Here is a 21,397-nt window from a genome sequence, read left to right on the forward strand (position 1 = left end):
TAGGCAGATTTTTAAGTTGGGTTATTTGCTTTTAGAGTTTTGTTTTTGCTTTTTGAGATGTGCTGAAGGGTTTGGAAAGTCAGTTACTTGATTTGAGAGGAACTACACATTTGGAGAATGCAAATCCCTTTATTTGCCAGCTCAGGGAAGGCCAATGTCTGAGAATGCACATATTTGGAGGGTCATCCTGCTCCTGCCACCTTTTTCTTTACACATGTCAACTTTCAGGGATGTTCTTCCTAGGGAAAGCAGCAAGATAGAGAGGGAAGAATCTCTTCTCCGGTACTACACTGTCCTCTCTGAGTTGGTACTTATGGATCTGACTTTGTGCTCCTTAGGATATAGAGGGAGATCAGTGTTTTTATGTAGAGTCTTTGTAATGGACATAATTAACGTGTCTGAATAAATAAAAATTAAGCCATTGCTGTTTCCACAGCTCCCTCTCTGCCATTCTGTGGTACTACTTCTTATGAATACTACAGCCTTCTATGTGCTCACAATCTAGTTCACAAGCAGTGTCTTTGCTTTTTTTGGGGGGTGGGGGGGTCTCCACTGGTGGGATCAGAATTTTGCTTTTCTTGAGTGCTGACTCAGATGCTAGTTGCTCACTTTAGTTTGGCTTAAACAAAACCAATTTTGATGGGAAATTTTACAAAAAAAAAGAAAATAATAAAATAGTTCTAAAAGGCCTACATTAGTAATATGGAAAATAATCTGTCTGTCACATAGCTGAAAATTACAGAATATTGCATGGTGGCTGTGTCCATATCAATGTGGAAAAAACCTCATTTCTTTCCTCGCCAGCGTCTTAGGGGAAGTACAGCAGAAAAGACATGCTCTTAAACTAGACTCTCCAGAGAGGTTGTGTCTGCACTAGCTTTTATATCTAAAATTTCTCTTGGTTGCTTCCACCAGTATTAGCAATGGTGTGGTTGGTGACATCGTAACATTTATGTCATCTATCCCTGCTCAGAGCCTTGTCTTCAGTAGTACTTCCACCAAAGCTACCATCTCCCACCAGTGGTAGCAAAATTGGGTTTTCCCAAACAGGCTATATAAAATGTAACTTGGTAGAATACAGATGATGCTAGAGTTTAATTTGACTACACTTCATTGTTTGACCAGCGTATCAAACAGATTTGTAAGATCTTTTATTTGCATGCTTAACCTATATTTCTCGCCTTTTTTTAGACATAGATTCTGCAGCTGGGTTAATTTGTTCCATTGTAATTTCATATATTGATTATTTTAATTCCCCTTTTAAGCAATATTCCTAAATCTGATAGCTGAATGCTGCAGCCATTTCAAAATGCAGAACACATCCTGGTTCAAATCAAAACCCTCTGATTTTATTACTCCAGTTTTAATGAGCTTGCACTGTTTCCTCGTGTAATATAATATTACGTTTAGGGTTATTTGGTGCTTGGTTTTCTCTCTTAGGGCTGCTGTCACTAGTTTATGTCTCTGACCTTGTAACACAACGCCTTCCACCCAGATTACTACATTGCTACCCTCACTATATGATTGTTTCTTGATTTTCTTCTAAGACTAGCTGATCACTGATGCGCTCTCTATTGCTCATTTTATTCATAGAACTGGCTGCCTTCCCAGTTCAGTCTTTGTGATTCCCAGGAATAGATTACATTTTACAGGAAGACTCATTATGGAAATTATTTCTTTATTGTTGTAAAGCATATTCCCCATAAAATTATTTAATTAAAAAGCATCACATTTTTTATAAAAGGAAAATTATAGAGAGGGAATTTCAGTGAAACAAAACTTGAAAAATAGGCACATTACACTTATGTGAAAAGCAATTTCCTTTGCAATAATTAGCAATACCAGGTAAGGAAACATGGAAAATTACTGGTGGATATTTGAGTGAGAATAAAGATTTCTCCTAAACTTAGTTCCCTTCTGTTGTATGACTCTGCAGTGAAGACACATTTTTTTGCTTATGATCTCAGTCAGTTTACATAGAAATGATTGTGATGTCTGTCATAAGTGGGTGCTGTTTGCAGTCTGAGCTCTTGTAAAGCTTTCATATATAGGAGTTCTTGTAACACCTCAGTAGCCAGGATGACAAAATCTTTTTAGACTGTGAGCTCCTTAGCACTGCCCTAGCACGTTATTAATTTCTACTGGAAATAATAATAGTAAAAACATGAGAGGAGAGAAAATAAAGGAGAGCTCCTTGCAGATGAATTCCAGAAGAAGTCTAGAACTGCTATCCTTCCTTTTTAGAGTATGTCTACACAGCAGCTGGGAGGGTGCTTCCCAGTGTACGTTGGCAGATGCACTAGTTTTGCTCAAACAAGTGTGCTAAAAACATCAGTCTGACCATGGCAGCATGGTTGGTGGCACGGGCTCGCTGCTTGAGTTCAAACCCACTGGACACATTGGGTGTGTACTCAGGTGGCATCTGCCCAGGTGCATGGTAGACAACCTCTAGAGACCAAGAAGCTTTGATACCAATAAATGTATTTTCACTGACATTTTTCCCTGTTTACTATGTAAGCAGATATTGCAACCAGGACCTTGTGTACTCTGATTCTGTGTCTGTGGAATGTAAGAATCCATCCCTTGCTGCAGGATTGTGCACTACAATCCAGTCATTCATTGAAATAAACAAAACACGTCTAGCCCTTAAGATTGCAAAGGAAACTTTCAGACATCAACTGAGTGTAAAGAGAAGCAGTGATGACTGCCTGACTCTGTAGAGAGCCTGAAACAATAGCTCTGATCAGTTGATCTCTGTTACCTGCCCAATTTATCCCTCTGGGTGTTGACAGTGAAATTTCATAATTAGATTTCAAAATTAACATTTAATTCACTAATTTGTATGTATTATGGTAGCACCTAGTGGCCTAAACTGAGATAAGGGTCTCAGTGTCCTGGGGACTGTACATAAACATAAGAAGAGACTGTTCCTGTCCCCTAGACTTGACAATCTAAATCAGGGGTCCCCAAACTACAGCTCGCCGACACATTTTGACCAGCCCGCTCCCCCCTCCCGTCCTTGCCCCTTCCCCATGTCCCTATCCCACGTGGGCCTAGCGCACTGCTCCCAGCCCCCAAGCACTGCCACATGGCAGCCGCTCCCCCCCAACCCTGCCCCTTCCGCCCGCCTCTCTCCCCTGTGACGTGGGCCCAGCTGCTTCAGCCCACCATAAGAGCAAAGCTGAGTGGTGTGGCCCTCGCAACTGAAAGTTTGCGGACCCCTGATCTAAATAGACAAGACCAACAAAGGACGGGAGAAAGGAAGTATCAATATCCCAGTTTTAGAAGGGGAACTGAGGCACAGAGAAAGGGGGAGATTTTCAGATGCACAAATGGAAGCTCGGTGCCAACTCCCATTGATTTGCAATGGGCATTTGTGCCTTTGAAAATCTCCCCCAAATAACTTGCCTAAGTTGACAGAGGTCATCTGTGGCAGTGCTGGGACCTGAGTTTCAGCCTTCAAGACTTTCAGCTCACAGGCCTATCCTGCAAACCCAAAGTGCCTCTTGCACTTTCTCAGGTGTCAAAAAGCCCTGGATGTCACCATATCAGATGTTAAAATTTCCAGTTTTCCCATAAAATGTCTCTACTATAGTTATTTGTTTTCATTGTGTACATTTGCAGCATACTGAAAATCATAAATTATGGGGAAGCATACAAAATGGAATTTAATATCAAATGAAATAACGGGATACGGTTGTGACTATATTATTCATTTTCATAGTTAGTTCACTAAAAACCTCCAATCATAGCTACACTAGAGGACCACAGAATGCAGGGGTCCTGCTGCAGAATGAAGATCAGTCTTCATCAGAGTATACGGGGTTTTTAGAATAGCTGGGAATCCCAACTGTGACCCAAGTGAAATCCCATCATCCTCATAGGGGGGAGGGATCATTGAGTTTGACAGATATATTTTAGTCCCCTCTTTATATGCTTTCAGTGTATTCTGTACTGTAGGGGCATTAAGTGGATGGGAGATCTCTCTGTCCCCATTGGTTGGTGAGAAGGACATCTGAGCACTCTGTTCAGTCAATCCAGAAGGTCTCTGTCAGCTGGAAACCAGCTGCATGCTTCTCTAGCCCTCTGTATTAAAATAATCAACCTAGGCATCAAAAATACACCTAGCTGATTCAGAAGATCAAGGTAGTTTAAATTTATCCTGCTGTTTTTATTCTGTTGTATAAACTTGGAAATCAATATATTTAAAGTAATATACCCGCTTGAGGAAGGAGAAGAGGTAAAACCTCCATCTGGTGTTGTGACTTAGAGGAGGTTTATCTGCACTGTACAGACTCTCCGTGTAAGGGAGGAAGACAGTGCCAAATGGGGAAGTTCTTAACACCTTTCTAGATTTGCAATAGCAGAGGGTTGAGTATAATTAAAACTATTTCTGTGGCTTTGCTGAAATGAGAGTTCTCAGGTGCATTGACCCCCTGCTGAGCCCGTCTAAAGGGGAGGCTCTGCCTGATGGAAAATTGTGACAAAGGTTCTGATTTTAAGTATCTATATTTTTAAATCCTGAGATGACCTAATCCTCTCTAACTGAGAGCAAGCGGGATGGGTCTTTTCAGTGTAGTAATAAGTCGTCCATATTATATTGGAGGGTCTATCACAGTTTCATCATAAACCATGTTCTTGGGGGTTATAACTTAGCCATAAATATTCAATACCACTAGAAACCTGATGGTTAAGGTTTCCATTTGGGAACAATTTTATGTTCTTAATTTGATTCTAAGGATTCCTCCCTGCAGTGTCTCTCTATTAAAGTGCTTCCAGCACTGTTTGGAGTACCTAGTTTCATCTAAACTGTGGATGAGAGCTTCTTGAATTGCCCAAATATGACCCCAGGAAGTGGTAAAGCAGGGGAACAGTTATAAATCGTTTAGAAATTCCCCCGTATTTTATAATATACTTACAGCCAGCTTTCCAAGGCTCTGTCCTGAGTTCTCAGCCCCAGGGTATAGTAAGAAGTATTGTGCTGGCCCCAACACTCGATATATGGGGCTTTAATTTTTAATTCTACTTCCAACCAGCTTGTAAGTGGTAGCCTGCAAATTTATGAGAGGTTGTGGAGGACTCTGTTAGATGCACTGTTGCATGAGACGTCTTTTGGGAGAGGGAAAGATATTTCAAAGTGCTTTAAAATCAACTTTCAAGGCAAGTTCTAACAAAAAAGCAGTCATGTAAGTCTGTTTTGTGCTCATAGGATTAAAAAACCCCTTTATTTATTAAAGAGAATTTCAGGTGATCAGTCTCTAATGCAGGCTGCCCCTAGGGGCTGTGTTAATAACCCCCTTCACTACTGAGTTGTTGCACTTTACAGCATGCTGCTTTGTGTGCAGAGTTAACTTTCTAATAGGGTTCTTAGTACATTCTTATTGCTCATGTGCAGCTCCCGCACTTTGGGATTTTGTCTTCTCCTCTATTCTCTGAACAGGTGGCTGACGGTGAGCTGATGGTAGCAGCAACCTCCCTCTCCGGTGGCATAACGGGTGCTGTCGTTCTTTGAGAATGTTTTTTAACGGTACCATCTGCTGCTTTGTCTGTACTTGTATTTGAGCCAGTTTCCTTGCCAAGATATATAGACTATTTGAGAGTGACTTCACTTACTTGGTGGTGGGGAAGATTTTTTTTTTTTTTTTTTTAAATAAACAGAATTTACTACATTGGCCCATAATCCAGTGAAATAAATCTTGTGGAAGGTGGGTAACTGAAATATGCTTAAAAAAATCCACCAAGGGATAACTCCCCATCCCAGAATATTCAGTAAAGATGATATAAGGAGTTCCTGGCTTCTTATAATCTTCCAAAGACTTTAAATGCACTGAGACCCTTTTGGTTTGAAACTTTCTAATCTACTATTTTTGTTCAAGATGAGTATTTTTACAACTGCCATTGGCGTAGGAGAAGAAATCCCAAATAGAAATCTGATGATGATGTCTAAAATGATACTAATGAGAAAAAATACAGTAATTTTCAGGAATTGATTTCTGTAGTTCATAATTAGACAAGAGTGAAGACAGGTAAAAGATATCTATAAAAAGCCCAAGTACTGCACCTCTTCATCTGATTTTTTTTTTTTCATTCATAGATTCACTTTGTCTTCAAAACGACCTTGTAAATGATGATTATGTTACTGGCATGCCACAGTGAGCCAGTGGACATTCAGAGCTAAATAATAGCTATATAATAATTGACAAAGGAGGGGAGAGAAAAAAAGGCAAATAGAGTCCATAAAAAGCAATAAGTATCAAGTGAATAGTTCATGAAAATGTGTGGGTTTTGATGGTTTCTTCAAACATGTCCAGTAGGTGACCATCTTGTTCTAGAAAAAATTACATTTATAAGTTTAGAAACCACTAAGGTTCATAAGGTTTCTCTGATTTTTATCCTACATTTTGAGAAAAAACTAAGGTGAGGCATTTTGATTTCTTACCACTATAGAGTAAGTGAGGAGGCCTTCGGCTTGCATGCAGGGAGGGACTAGACATGTGGGGTGCCTTATAAGAACTGTGTCAGTGCTATGGAAACTTTTACATAGTGGCAGAATGTAAAATAATTCACTCTAATGTGTTTACAAGAAGGTTTTCTTTATAGTGCAAATCTACTTCAACTTGAAAAATATGCATTTTCAAGAAATGTTGGTGGAAATAAAGCAGGATTTAAACTCTGTCGGGAGTTTGAATGCACAACACCCTAAATATCAGACAGACGTTTGAGGAAACAAAATGTGCCTCATTTGGGAAGCACTTCTCTTCAATGTATGGTTTCTTTATTTACACTTTAATTTTGCAGCTGTTGCTTTCTGTCTTTATTCACAATCCAGATTCAACAAAATACTACCACTTTTTCATAACTGAAGTTTGGTAACTAATTTTTTTTTAAATCATATTTAGTTGAATCTGAAAGTGAGTCACAAGCTGTAACAAAACCACACTGCTGAGGGTTGGACATTCTGTATGGAACATCATCCCATTCTGCAGCTATGACCAGCGCATTTTCAAAAAATGAAGAACAGCAGAAAAGCATCGGAGCAGTTTTCTATATTGCTAAAAGCAGTGCTCTCATACATACAAAATCACTTGATCAGTCACCTTCTGGAATGCTTTTATTTTAATTTTGTCACGTGTGGGCTGGCACATAAGCCTGAAATCTGTGCTTCGTTTCCTTTGGCTGTTCTGTTCATTCTCTTTCCAGAGATTTGGAGCAGCAGCAGAGTGCTGCAGAGCGTTCCACGTTGCTGGCTTTTTGGCATTGTGTCCAGGAGCAGCACAGTGTACGAGAGGGTTGACACTTGAGAAACAGTTGTGGACTTTGGAAAGCTGATGCACTCAAAGGCGACTTGTCTGAGGAGCATCCCTAAACAGTAGATTCTTATTCCAAATAAAGTTTGGGAGCAAATGTTTTGTGCTACTGTAAACAGAAAGTAAAACTAGTTTTAATTTTATTTACTGTCGATAAAGGGATGCCAACTTGAAATCCAGTCAGCTTCAAAAAGTGATTTTAAAATGGTTTGGGTACTGCACCTGAGTTATCTGGACAACTTTTGTGGTTCTACAGTCACATTTTACTGTTTTTAAAATGTATTTCTCTTTTTCTTTGCTGTGTGGAAGATCCACTCAAAAAGTAGGACTAGATTATGTATTCTCTTAGATCTTGAAATCAGTAGGCTAATTGTTTTAAACCTTCACTCTGGTTACAAGGCATGTATTGGGTTTAATTTTAGCACAACTTTCTAAATCCCAGAAGGAGTTCATCAATCCTAGTGAAGCGTTGATTGCCAGTAAATACAATGACAAAAATAGCTTTCTTCTTGATATTCTGTTTTGTTTTTTTTCCATCAATAGACATCAGTATTTAATTCTCAGAGCGGTCACATAGCATCTCTCACTTTTCATCACAAATGTTTGTTTATGTAAACAGTTTGCATTGCACTGCAAGTTTGTGAACATGGGGTGTGCTGCTTTAAAAATAGATAAAATAAAAGTTTAGAACGATCCTTCCTAAGTCTTGAAATACAAACTTATAGATGAAGGATGAAACGCACCATCCTGAGCCCTTCAAAACACACTGCCATTTTCTGTGCATTTCCACTATAGGTTATTCAGCAAAACAGTTGAGTATCTGCACAGATTTAAAAAAGAATTGACTTCCATGCACATGTTCCTGCTGTATTTTGCTTTCTATAAACATTCAACCATTGAGTTTTACTTAGAGAAATTGTCTTGGAAAGTTAATTTTAATCTCATGTTCTCAATCGTTTATTGGTATATTTCACATAAGATGGGACGCTGCTTTACACCGCAGCAGGAGGGGATTCCCAAAGCTCTTTTCTACTGAGGCAACTAAGTGAGCAAGACAAGGATCTGATCATTCCCTTCACATTTGGGACTAATAGTATAGTTAGTTGTACGAATGCAGCAGCAGCCAGGCAAAGGGACTAATTGTTCCTCAGGCAAAGCCTATGTGGCCTGGAGAGGAAAAGGTTTAATACCTCGTAAACTTATCCGAAAATGCTATCTTCTTCAAATGTTCCTATTGACTATAAGAATCAGGCTCATCCAATCAGGGAAAAAAACCAATAGCATGTGACTTATATGGTCAGTGGTAACCATCTAACACAGCTCAAAATTAGATTGTTTTAAATAGTTCAGAAGAGAGGGTGAACTCCCAGCTCAGTTTCATTGAGAAGATTAATTGGAAAATCCCTGGTTTGGTTTTACAAAGTTGAAGGGGGACAGTCCATTTTGAGGAAGTAAAAACCCCTGGTCTGTCTGAAAATGTTCTTCCAACTTCTCTTGTGTTGAACAGCTTAAATAAATATTGTATCTACTATTGTTGAAAACAAGGTGGTAAAGTCAGTCTGTTCAGTTTGTTTACTTTGTGTGTTTGGCAATCCTTTACCTATAGTAATGCTTGCCATTTCTCTGTATAATCACTCAGTGCTTTGTTGGGGGGGGGCGGGGGGGGAGCTTTTCATACAGCAGAAGGGTGGAAAAAACATTTTTAAATGGAAAAAAGTGATGTTTTTAAGCTGTAATACATACATAAAGATGTGGTAGTCCTATGGCCTACATGTTTTGAACATGTTAGTGCTATGAACTTGTTTTGCTTGTCTCTCCCCAGGGAACGATTAGTGTTGGAATAGATGCCACTGACCTTTTTGATCGTTATGATGAAGAATATGAAGATGTGCCAGGGAGCAACGTTCCCCAGATTGAAATTAACAAAATGCACATATCCCAGTCCATTGAGGTAAAGTGAAATAAATGCCACTCCAAGTATAAAGAGGGTTCTGAGTTAATGGGGCACAACAGCACAAAATGGAACACTGCTCAGGGGGTTTCTCGTCTTTATTTGTGAAGGGATGCAATTACCAGCTTTAGGGAGTGGGGTGTGGCGATTCAGTTACCAGCGTGGGGAGTGGAGACCGTGTGTTGACATGCTCTCATACGTTTTTGAGGACACAAATGCCAGAGTTTTGGCTCCCGTTTGTGTGCTATAGAGGCTCTGCCTCCTCTGCTACCAAGTTGCCTCAGCTAGGATAGACTGACAGCTGGGCTAAACATTTATTTCTCAAACACATTTTCAAAGCGATGTTTAGGATGTAAACAAACATTCCTAGGACAAACACTGGGCTTTGTATTTAAGAATGTGCCCCAGTTTGTGGGTTTTCCCCCATTCCCAGGAGTAAGGAGTTGAAGGATCACTTTTTGTTAATACCTGGTAGTCTCACAACTACTTTCACCTTCTTACCGGAATCTGCATTTATAGAATTAGTTGATTTGCCTGGCAGTTCCTGAAGTCATTGGAACCCAAATCCAAAGTGACAGGTTGAACTTTAATGAGCATGAGTGGTCAAGACTTCTGTTTCACTTCTGACCCCAGTAAAAAGGACACTGAGGCATTGGGTTGGTACTGACCAATGGAAAGAATTCCACATGCTGAATTATCATGATTACTTGATATTGCATGTGATGGTCCTTAAAGGTCTCCCACTGAAGTATAAACCCAGTGTGACCCTGTATATCTTATGAGATCTGACAGGATCACAGCCCAAAGTGTAGGGTTGCAACTAGGTATGCATACATGTACAAAGAATGTTATTTTATGCAGTCGTGTCACTTATCTGTATGCTGCACTCTTGCTTTATAAAATTTGACTATAGAACTTACAGTCTGTGTGGCCACATGCAGTTCAAATACCCAGGCACAGGAGTTGAGAGAAAGGTAATGCTGTTTGGATAATTGCATGTCCCTATATGCTTACAAACTCTCCAATCATCTGCTGTTTTGACTATGTCTTTGCAATGTGTTCATCAGGTTTCTGTAATTGAGGTTGTTAATACCTCAGCTTACTCCAATAACAACAAATTTCTTTTCCAGGCTCCACTGACTGCCACAGACACAGCAATACTCTCTGGTAGCCTCTCTACCCAGAATGGGAATGGAGGCGGATCGATTAATTTTGCTCTTAGACGGGTGACCTCTGCCAAGGGATGGGGAGAGGTAGGAGCATCAACTTGTTTTGTTTTGTTTGTTTTTTTCCCCTTCCCTCAAGCCTATTTCTGGCCAGTTGTCTGAGTTCTTTAGCCCCATTTATGCAGTAAGTTGTAAACCAAAATAAAGGAACTGTGCTGGAGTTGAGAAATCTTGGTTGATTGGTTATTTAAAGCAGTGGCACTCAACCTTTCCAGACTCCTGTACTCCTTTCAGGAGTCTGATTTGTCTTGCGTACCCCCAAGTTTCACCCCACTTAAAAACAACTTGCTTACAAAATCAGACATAAAAATACAAAAGTGTCTCAGCACACTATTTCTGGAAAATTGCTTCCTTTCTAATTTTTACCATATAATTATAAAATAAATCACTTGGAATATAAATGCTGTACTTACATTTCAGTGTATTTATAGAGCAGTATAAAAAAATCTTCTGTATGAAATTGTAGTTTGTACTGACTTTGCTAGTGCATTTTATGTAGCCTGTAATAAAGCTAGGCAAATACCTAGATGAGTTGATGTATCCCCTGGAAGACCTTTGTGTACCTCCATGGGGTACATGTACCACTGATTGAGACCCACTGATTTAAAGCACAGGCCTGGTTTTAGTAGTAGTATTCTGGCTTCTCCATTCTGTTTCGTTTTGATAAAATAGCTTAAAAGAAAGAGCTGGAAGCCTGAATAGTTGTTTTTCTCCTTTACGGCCTCTTCTTCATGTTTGTTCAGGTGTGAGGTCTTTCTTTTTATTTATTTTTTATTGTTTTTTTCCCAAAAATAAGGGGAGAAAAAAGTGTTGTGTCTTTCTAATTTAATTTTTCTTAACCATCATGTTGTCATATCAGTCTGAGGAATATTTAAAATATTATAAATATCGTGCACAAAGCCTATAAGCCTTCCACCTGCCTCTGAAGGTTGTGAACAGCATCTTGACATTGTGATCATCTGCATTTCTTTCAGAACTAAACTTCATTGCTCACACACGAAGCTAGCTATAGGGAAAACCAACTTGACTTCTAGTAAAGTGTGATTTAAATAGCTGCAAACCCCATCTTGTCAGTTACAGTCTCTCCCTGTGAGAGCACAAGTTGAATATTGCTGAGAAAAGTGTCTTTGATGTGAGGCATCTCTGCATAGAGGGTGTGATGGCAGCAGTTTCAGCTGAAGATGAGTGCATTCCTTGCTGATCTTTCAGGACATTTATGTGGCTTGGGTACATCCACTAGCTTGATTAGCAGGGTTTCATTTGTTCAGTCAAGAAAATTGTTTAAATCTGCTTAGCAAAGGTGAATGAACTCACAGAGAAAAATAAAGACAAAAACACTACATCACCCTTTGGTAACATTTTTTGCAAAATGATCACTACATATCTCACCTCTCAGTCCTCATACTCAACAGAAATCTGCACAACACCTTCAAAAGAGGAGTCTGGGAGCTTAAATTCATAACTTTGTTTGATACTAAAAATCCTGGTCTTAATAAAGACATGGGATTTATGGCTTATTAAAACAATCTGTAACCCACTAGCCCCCTTTTTTGCCCTATGACTACGGAGGTGTTAACAGACGACTTCACCTTAAATGGTCCCTTAGAATTCTGTGTGTTTACTACTTTATGTATTTAGTTGTGACACTTTCCCAGACCTGAAGAAGAGCTCTCTGTAGCTCGAAAGCTTGTCTCTTTCACCAGTGGAAGTAGGTCCAATAAAATATATTACCTTATTTGCCTTATCTTTCTAATATCCTGGGACCAACATGGCTACAGCAACACTGCAGATATCAAAGGTGCTGGCTGTTCTGGAAAAATAGACACTATCACAGTTTCATGGTAACTGTAGCTGTATTTTCCCTCTGTGTTCCTTCAAGGGCAGCCATGTAAAGGTTTCTGGCTCCCCACCAGCACCTCTCCTGGGAACAGACCTGTGTGTCACTCCTTTCTGACCAGTTTTGTAAGACTGCACAGTTCACTGATGTACACTGTGATGTCCTCAGCAAGCCAGACTGCCTAAAGGGCCAGTGCCTCCACTTCACTTTCTCTCTGAGGACTGTGACCAGTGTATTGCAAGCAGTTACAAGTGACCTCTCAACTCCTTCTAAGCAAGTACATTTATTCTAAAGGTAAAAGTATTAGAAAGAATATAAAAACAATCAAAGAACCTACATGCATGCTAAACAGCTTACCCCTGAGGGCACCCCAACTCCAACAAGGGCTCTGGTAGATGTTAGTCCTTCAGACCCCACAACTGGATTTTCTTTGTGGTTACAAGTTAATATCAGTCTTTAGACGAGCAACCAGAACCCAGACTAGGCAGCTCAGCCATTTCTTTATACAGTTTAGGCCTTTGATTTCTAGTATGCGGGAACAGGTAATTACCAGTTGATGGCCCTCTTCTCAGGTTTTTTTGCATAACCAGGGTTGTGGCATTTGCATTAAACACTCCCCATGGATTCCTCAAGAAATGCATTTAATATGTATTGTCCAAAAAGTCCATGCTTGTCTGACACATTTCAATATAGTCATTTGAACTCTTTACACTTCCCAAGTCTCTCATCTGTCACAGAGAGGTTGAGGAATTTTAGTTTATTTAATCTTCCATCTTTACAAATTCTCATCTGTACAAAATCCGAGAAGCTTTCCTGTTGCATGTTCCAAGAACTATGAGACATCAAGATACAATACCCAGTGACCTTACTCTCCTTTCCTTTCAGAAGGGGAGGAGGACAAACTGAGACAAATCCAGTACCTTAAATGTGCGTAAAATTAGAGTAACAGTCTCCAACTTGTGATAGTCCATAGTCCTTGAAGATCTATGATAAGCAGTATGTGTAGATAAGAGGAATCCAAAAGCAATAGCTGTAGTGCTTAGTATGACATAAGGACCCAGATGTATAAGATGCCATCTTTTTGCTCACATGCAGTCTTTCCTCTCATCTATCTCTATTTCCTTTGGGATTTATTTGGAAAATGAGTTTGTACTTGAATGATCTCTGGTCATTGAACTCTGAATCTGATGGAAATCAGGGTTCCTTGAAACACTTGATAAAACAGGAATTTATGGATTTGGTTCTTTGAAAACAAATTACTGTAAATAAATGTAGAATAAAACTATTTAAGAGAACAGGGACTGAAGGAACAAGAACTGTTTCTGGAATTTCTCCATATGGAAAGGTAGCCAGTTTAACAGCTGCTTCTGCCGATGAAACTGAACAGTGCCAAATTAACACTGAATTGTTGTCTTGAAAGTCACCCAGGCTAGTAAAATGAAACAGCGAGAGCATTCTACAGACTGCAATGCTGTGCTGTAACAGAAGTGCTGACAGGGTTTAACGGGATCCTCTCCTGAAGACTCCCCCGTCACCTGTGAGACCTATAAACAATTCAGTGGAACAAAATGCAAATACAAAGAAATAAGCATTGAAGCCAAGGACTTGCATCTTCAGAGGGCAGCAGCCAGTTCTTGGATGGCATCCCCTTCTTCAGGGAATCCTTCTGCATCTAGCCGCTCTTCACAAGTTTTGGACTGAGGTCCTTTGGCTGACGGTGGAAAGAAAATCAAAGCTAGAATGAAAACTAGTGATAATAGTTCAGCTCCTTTAAAGAAGAGACAAGAAGCTGGTGGTTCTGCAGTGGAGTGTTACTCTTTTAGTGACCCCATCCCTGGACTAACTCTGAGGATGTTGGTGTGTGAGTGGAACACAAAAGTGTCCCTTCTCTGAGATAGTGCTTCCTTCAGGCTGCTCCCAAACCATCATCTCTTTCAAAGAGGATCTTGAGCAGCTTTTCTGCACATTGCAGGGACTTTGTTCCTGCTTTGAGATCTGGCTTAGAAAGTGCCATTTGGTTTTTAACACCGTGTTTGTTTTCCTCCCTTTTTCTTGTTCCTGCAGCTTCTCTTTTAGCTGGTGATGGCGATTTTAGTATTGGTTCTCCATGCACCTCATTTAGGACACATCTACATAGCCCATGGCAGCAAGTCTCCCAGCCTGGGATGATAGACTTGGACTTGTGGGGCTCACGCTAACACTCTAAAAACAGCTGTGCAGACAGCACTTTGAAGCTGTGCCTCAGGCTCTGAGGCCTAGGAAGAGTAGACTTCAGAGCTGCAGCTTGTGCCACAACTTGAAAGCGCTGTCTGCACAGTTATTTTAGGAGCACTAGTGCCTGCCCTGAAAGCCCAACTATGTCGACCTGAGCTGGGAGGCCTGTCAGTCTTATCCAGGGAACGGCACCTCTCAGAACACCTAGATTCAAGGAAGAGGGGAAGTGAATAGTTATGTTTCTAAACTGTCACCAGCAGAACACCATCAGCTTAAAGATGCAGCCAGCTTCCTCTCTCACGTGCCCAGCCTTCACAGGTCACTACGGGAAGCACTGTGTTTTCAGGACGTTGAACTACAAAGCGAGAGACGTAGATTCATAAACAGTGTCATGGAATTAGCTAAAGACTGTCTTAGGAACAGAAGCAAATGTGTCCTGGAATTGGAGTTTCTCAAAACTAAAATGCTTATGCCAAATGTGTGTTTGTGTGATGGAAGTTAATGGACTGACAGGTTGAGAATCTGGGGGGTTTGCTGTGGCACAAAGCACTGCATGTATGCACACAAAATGCAAGCTCTACGGAGTTCACACTATGGAGTAATGTATTAAGCATAGAACTGGGAGACAAGACTTCTGAGCTATTACTGTGGCTCTGCATCTAACTTGCTGTGTGGCCCTGGGCAATTCACTTTCCTCCCTTGGTGTATGATTCCCTACTTGCACTACTAGAACAATGCCTGCCTAGCTACCTCATGGTGTGTGTCAGCATTGATTTAGTTTGTACAGCTCTTAGAATAAGTGAAGCACTAGCTATGAATAATAATATTATAATAACTTTTCCTCTCTTTGGAGGTGGGGGGAAGGAAAGCTGGAGGAGAGAAGCTATACCAAACTCAATGTAACTCTGGCTTGATGAGTTTGAGTGAATCTGTGCATACATACTGTTGTGAGATTCAATGGCTATTAATTTGGAATGCCACCCAAGGGCTTTAGAAGATGTAAGGAGTACGTTAGAAGTCACAAACCCTTGGGTTGGGTTGGCAGGCTTCAAATGGCATGAAGTCTATATTTTTGTTACAATGTATTTAAGATGAAGTGTACATCAGGACACGACCATTATCTGAAATGACTAAAAGTTCACAGTTTTTTGGTACCTTTCAATGCAAATTGTGTGCATGTGGTAGAGCTTGTAGCAATAACATTTGATGACCCAAAGTGGTTCAAAAGGAAATTCCCAAGAAATATCAATTAATCCAGGCTGCAAGATCACTGAAATACCAGCTTATTCTCGGAGCCAAGGGCCTATCCATATGTTATGTATACAGCATTTTGTCATATACTAATCCTTACAGACGGTGGTGATAAGAACTGTAAGGAGGTGTCTGTCTGAGAACCTCCACATCAAACAGTAGCAGGGACTTAGGAATGGGATGTAGAGTCTTCTAACTCTGGCCTGGGTTGTAGTGATCACCATCTAAGTGCTGTTCAATGGACTCAATGAGTTGGAGGTCTCAGTTACAGGAATATGAAAATATCTCTAATCTGCAAACATCACTGTGGGGGTTTTTAATTTAAAAAAGAAAAGAGTCATCGTCTCAGGGACAAATGATTGCTTGTTGTCATATTATGTCTAGTGATTGGAGCAGGCAGTGCTCTGATTATAATGTTCTGACTATATAATTGGCAGATTTTTTTTTATAGTAATTGAGAGTATAGACAGTGAGACTGTTTGTGTTCCTGAACATAACACTAGGAGAAAAGACAGATTGCGAAAGTGAACCAACATGAATGGTTTATATTACGTTGAGGTGTTGAATGAGTCTGTCAAATAAGGCAATGGTAAATAGAATAGAGAGTATTATGCAACTACTGGGAAAGATGATCCCTTCTAACTGGTTTGTCTCTTATATTTGAACAGTTAGAGTTTGGAGCCGGAGATCTTCAGGGACCTCTGTTTGGTCTGAAGATATTTCGTAATCTTACACCAAGATGGTAAATATAAGAAACAGCTACTACTCAATAGCCTTCTTTATGAATGCTCCAGAATGAGGAAAAACAAGCTTAAATGTCCTTTCATATTCACTTTGGATTTGTTTATCACATAGAACATGGCAGTCCAAGTGCAAACTTACAGAGGACTTTCATACTAGGGAAAATGCTTAGATTTAATTTTGTTTTATTGTTGTTTGTGCCATGTATTTTAATTATACACTGCAGGTTTAAGCAAGGATTGGTCTTTCCCATCTTTGGGTCTATATTTGCTCTTGTCATGAGGTCACACTGCTGGAGTTATGTCCTCACAATCACAGTAAATTACTAAAAGTTCCCTTACAAAAGATCTGTGCAAAATGAGATAAGTGAAGTGTTTGCTTAAACTTGTAACCTTAAGTGTTTGCTCCAGAATCAAGCGGATGAAGAAACCAGGCTGAGAGGAAACTCTTTGACACTATTATCTTTAGCCATAGCAAAAAAAAACAAACAAAAAAAAACACACACACACACACACACGAAGCGGAGGGAGCAACTACATAGCTTTATATACAAAACTTCTTTTTCTCCACTTGACTATGAAAGCTCTTAAATTCCTTGAGTGCAGGATTTCTGTTAGTTAGTTTCATGGCAAGAAACAGGAGCTGATCCCGGTTTTAATGGAGGAAGTGAAAGGATGCTCTGTCACAACTTTTATTAATCTTTTGTGAAAGTGGTTATTACTTTAGGGATTGATTGCTGAGGAGATGATTGCTGTTCTGTTCTTCTATTTTATGTGGCGTGTTAAGCTTTACATACACAGCTTCAGCTTTACTGGGATGATGTGTCATGTAACCAGGAGCAGGCTTTCTGGTTTTCTGAAAGCATAACTTTCAAAGGCAACTTCTTCATTCCTGTTTTGAGTGATCAGCAGGAATGTGCAGCTTAATAGAAAACAGCCACTTCTCAGGCAGGATTTGTAAGGAAGCAGTCAGTTTTGAGAGCATAATTTTAAAAGCTTGAATTCAATTCCTTGTTTGCTTTTGTTTAAAGAGAACAACTCAGAAATGAAATGAGAATATGCCAAAAAAATGGGCCTGTGACTGCATTTCACATCTGAACCACTGTGTTCAGTGCAGTCCCAGCAGGAGTGTTTGGAGGGAGCAGTTAGCTTATTTTCAAAGGGAAGCCAAAGATCGAGAGGACCCAGTTCCCATTTCCCTCCTGTGAGAAGGGGCAGCAGCTTGATTTTGGGGTACTTGAGAGAACTAGAGGAGGTTTGGGGTTTTTTTTGGTTTTTTTTTTTTTGCTTTGGAGGCTAACAGAGGCAGGCTGGTATTGACATGTAGAAGAAGTGACACAGGCTCCCAAGAAAGGAACAAGGCTAGTCTAAGTCTCTTCTTTATTATCTGAAAGGGAAGGAAGGGGGAAAGGAGAACAGCTAGATGGCTTGGGTTTTTCAGATGATGAACTTGAATGTCAGGTATGTTAGGAAATAGAGGCTGCTTTGTGGGATATTGTTAAACTGTAAATTAACAGGAATGGTTTTCTACAAAGTGGGGAGGAGAGGGAGTGAAGCTCAGGAGATCTCCTTGTCACAACCCTTATGATGCTGTGCAGCAGGAATGCTCAATGACATTCTCCAGAGTCCTGACCTCTGCATTCAGGGCTCTTCTGGGACTTGCATGTGCATGAGAGGTGCTGACCTTAAGAAAGGAGATGATATTTCACGGATTAGAGAAGTAATGCAAGGTTTGCCTTTAGCCTGCTGATGATTTTCAAATGACTAGAGCCCTCTTTTTGTGCAGAAAAGTACAAGATAGATGATGACTGCATTTGTATTTTAGAGCCTTTTTATCATTGGTGACAATGCAGTTTCCTTCCCTTTGAGACCTTCTCATTTTCAGACATCCATTCTCAGAGCCTAGATTTTGATGTGGTCCCCTCTGGGGCTTATTGATGCTGCCTCTCAAGCTGATGTTGGGGAGCTGCTGGACAGCAATAGGAGGCCTTCACAGCAGGTGATTGTGCTGTCTATACAGAAAAAAAGTCCAGATCTCTTGGGCAGTAAGGGTTAGGAAAGCCTCCTTGGCAATTTTTGCCTCTTGTTGGGCTAGCCTTGATGTTATCACACGATTGACTGGATTGGGGGGCTGCTTCTGTGCTGCCAGTCTCTAATGTGTGAACTGACTGTGAGGTTCCCTTGAAGTCCTGATATTGGAGCTGAAGGATAGCAAGTGTCTACAGCATACAGCAAATGTCTCTTGAGAGTCCTGCATGCCCAAGCTCTTGGGTGAGGGAGAGTTTGAGACTGTCTGGAGAAAGTCTCTCTTCTTACCACTGCTGCTGCTCTCCTTATGTCTTCTAGCTTCATCACCACAAACTGTGCTCTGCAGTTTTCATCCCGTGGGATCCGACCAGGCCTCACGACTGTCCTGGCACGGAACCTAGATAAGAACACGATGGGCTATTTACAGTGGCGATGGGGCATCCAGTCAGCCATGAACACGAGTATCGTCCGGGATACTAAAACCAGCCACTTCACGGTGGCCTTGCAGGTGAGACTCATACAGTTGTGTGCAATGGAGAGTGAGCTCCCTCTCAATATTTGAGCTGCCTCTCATGGTGCCCTAGAGAAGGTTGCATCCAGCTTTTCCATTGTAACCTCTGTCAGTGATTTGGGCAATTAGCATCTGTCTGAGTTCAGTCAGTGTGGTGGATTTGTGAAATAGCCCTTCACTTTGCAGCCTCCTGCCCAGAACTGATGGTTAGTATTGTAGTAGCTGAGCTGGAGGAGACAGCTCATAATGTTAATCTGCTGGAGGCTTGGAGAGCAGTGTGTCAGGTTTCTGCCTTCCTAAATTGGGAGACAGTTTAATTTCTTGAAGCATAGTTTGTGCTACTTTACTCAGTCCCTTCAGTTGGCTTATGGATATAGTACTATTGTCACTGATTTCCATGAAGCTGGTGATCTTCCGCCTCAATGGAAGAAAGAAAGAGAGGCAGGAGCAAAAGAGTTTAAAGGGAAGTTGTCCTGTTGGTGTATCCTAAAATTTGTGTGACTGCTAAAAACAATTTTTCCAACTCCCCTTTTGCAGAGTGCATTGAAAAGCAGCTCTTTGTTCTGCATTCATTTACTACTGGACTCTTGCTCCTGTATTATACGTGACAATCTATGTGATTTCTGCTCAGCAAAACAAGTAACCTTCCCTTCAGCATTCAGAGCAGCAAGAGACACCATGTCTAGGTATCTGTGGAAGCAGAAATGCCCCTGTCAGCAGGAAGAGCACATTTGCTTAAATGTTCTGTAGGAAGAGCAAAGCACAGTTCCAGGGTGATAGACCTGTCAGATTTTCTTGCTGCTCCTCTGATAGTTAGACAGCAGCCACTCAATTCACCAGAGCCAGAAATCTTGCAGCACATTCCATTCAGAAATGACCCAGTCACTTAGAAATGTGCTTGGATCACCTGACATGCTTGTGGGGCCCAGCCTAAAGCACAGTGTTTCCAGGAGACACTCGAGAACAGCCTTGATCCTGCCTCTTCTGAGGAAAGAGATTCTAATCTTCCTGCCATATGGAGACACTTGGCATTCCCGGATGTAGCCATTAAGTGCTCTGTGAACGGCAATGAGTGCATCCACCCGTCCTGTCTGCATGCATGCGCTTTCCCAGAGTGTTGGCATGAAAACTCCAGCTGCTGCTTTGATGTGATCACACTAATTTAATGACTTACGGGGCTGGGTGGGAAGCAGGGTGTTTCAGAATAGTCCCATTTGTCTCAGATAATACAGGCAGTTATCAGTTTTGCTAACTAGTGGTGCCTGGAAATGTGTTTTCCCCAGGAACAGTAATGAAATGAAGCCTTAAACCAGCTGACTGTATCCCTTCAAGGCAGCACTTCTCCAACTGTTATTCTGCAGATCACTTTGTAGGAGGGTTCCTCTATTGCTCCAGAGTCCCACTCCCCTTCATGCTCAGCCTCAAGTAAAGGCTTCACAGAGCACAGTCTGAAAACCAGAGCTTGAAGGAGAGTGACACTGAGCACAGGGGAGGGTAGTAACATTCCGGTGGCAGTCATTGGTCTGATGTTTACTCTGCATAAGGGACTGGAAAGGAAATCAGTGGGAGTACTCAGCTGTGGCTGATGCAGCTTTTCCATGAACTCATGCCTCTCTGGTGTTTCAGCTTGGAATCCCCCACTCCTTCATGATGATCAGTTACCAGCATAAGTTTCAAGATGAGGATCAAACACGAGTTAAAGGCTCTCTCAAGTGAGTATAAGTGGGGACGCTCCTGTTGTGCTTGCATCAAAGCATCTGGGAAGGAAACCCCAGTCACTGCTGCTGGAGGCCTGTGTAGTCTGTGCCCTGATGTCTGTGCTTTTCTTCTTAGAAGTACTGCTTTCCTTGATTTTTAATTCTCTCTGTTAACATGGCAGAATGAAGGGTCACAGTCTTGGGGCTTAGATGAGTCTTTGTCCCCTTCAGTTGCGGACATTGACAAAGCCTGTGAGCCTTGCCAGTTTGTCACGGCATTAACTGACCTGCTGTTAGGTCAGTTATAGGTCCTATGTTCACACAGAGAATCACTCACTAACCATCTCTTATACACAATGTGCTTCTTGTTACATACCGTTTCCTGTTTTATCTTGCTGATACTTCTTTGACTAGTGTAGCTATGGGTACTCCACTTCAGGATGTGCGTGAGCCTGTGTGCTCTTGATGAGAGATTTACCTCAGCAGGGTTTGCGCCTGCGCCCTAGTTATCCTGATGCTGCAGCGTGAGGGTATAATGTGGAGTATGGCCCTTCCGCTGCTCCAGTTCTTTCTCAACCACCCGCAGCTTGAGACAGAGCGTTGCAGTGTTTGCTGTAGCTAGCCATACAGCTTGC

General features: G+C 41.1%; 1 protein-coding gene across 1 annotated transcript in view; it reads left to right on the plus strand.

Annotated features, from left to right (window-relative positions):
• Nucleotides 1-21,397, plus strand: part of DNAJC11 (DnaJ heat shock protein family (Hsp40) member C11) — a 58,479-nt gene that overhangs the window by 26,979 nt on the left and 10,103 nt on the right. Inside the window, exons 5-9 of the mRNA XM_067566652.1 lie at nucleotides 9,130-9,258; nucleotides 10,389-10,511; nucleotides 16,455-16,528; nucleotides 18,873-19,062; nucleotides 20,692-20,777. Of these exons, the coding sequence (XP_067422753.1) occupies nucleotides 9,130-9,258; nucleotides 10,389-10,511; nucleotides 16,455-16,528; nucleotides 18,873-19,062; nucleotides 20,692-20,777 (602 nt within the window). The remainder of the gene's footprint in view (nucleotides 1-9,129; nucleotides 9,259-10,388; nucleotides 10,512-16,454; nucleotides 16,529-18,872; nucleotides 19,063-20,691; nucleotides 20,778-21,397) is intronic.

The sequence above is a fragment of the Emydura macquarii genome, unplaced genomic scaffold (genome assembly GCF_026122565.2).
Source record: "Emydura macquarii macquarii isolate MOO-44397 ecotype Brisbane River unplaced genomic scaffold, CSIRO-AGI_Emac_v2 contig_2768, whole genome shotgun sequence".
NCBI lineage: Eukaryota > Metazoa > Chordata > Testudines > Chelidae > Emydura > Emydura macquarii.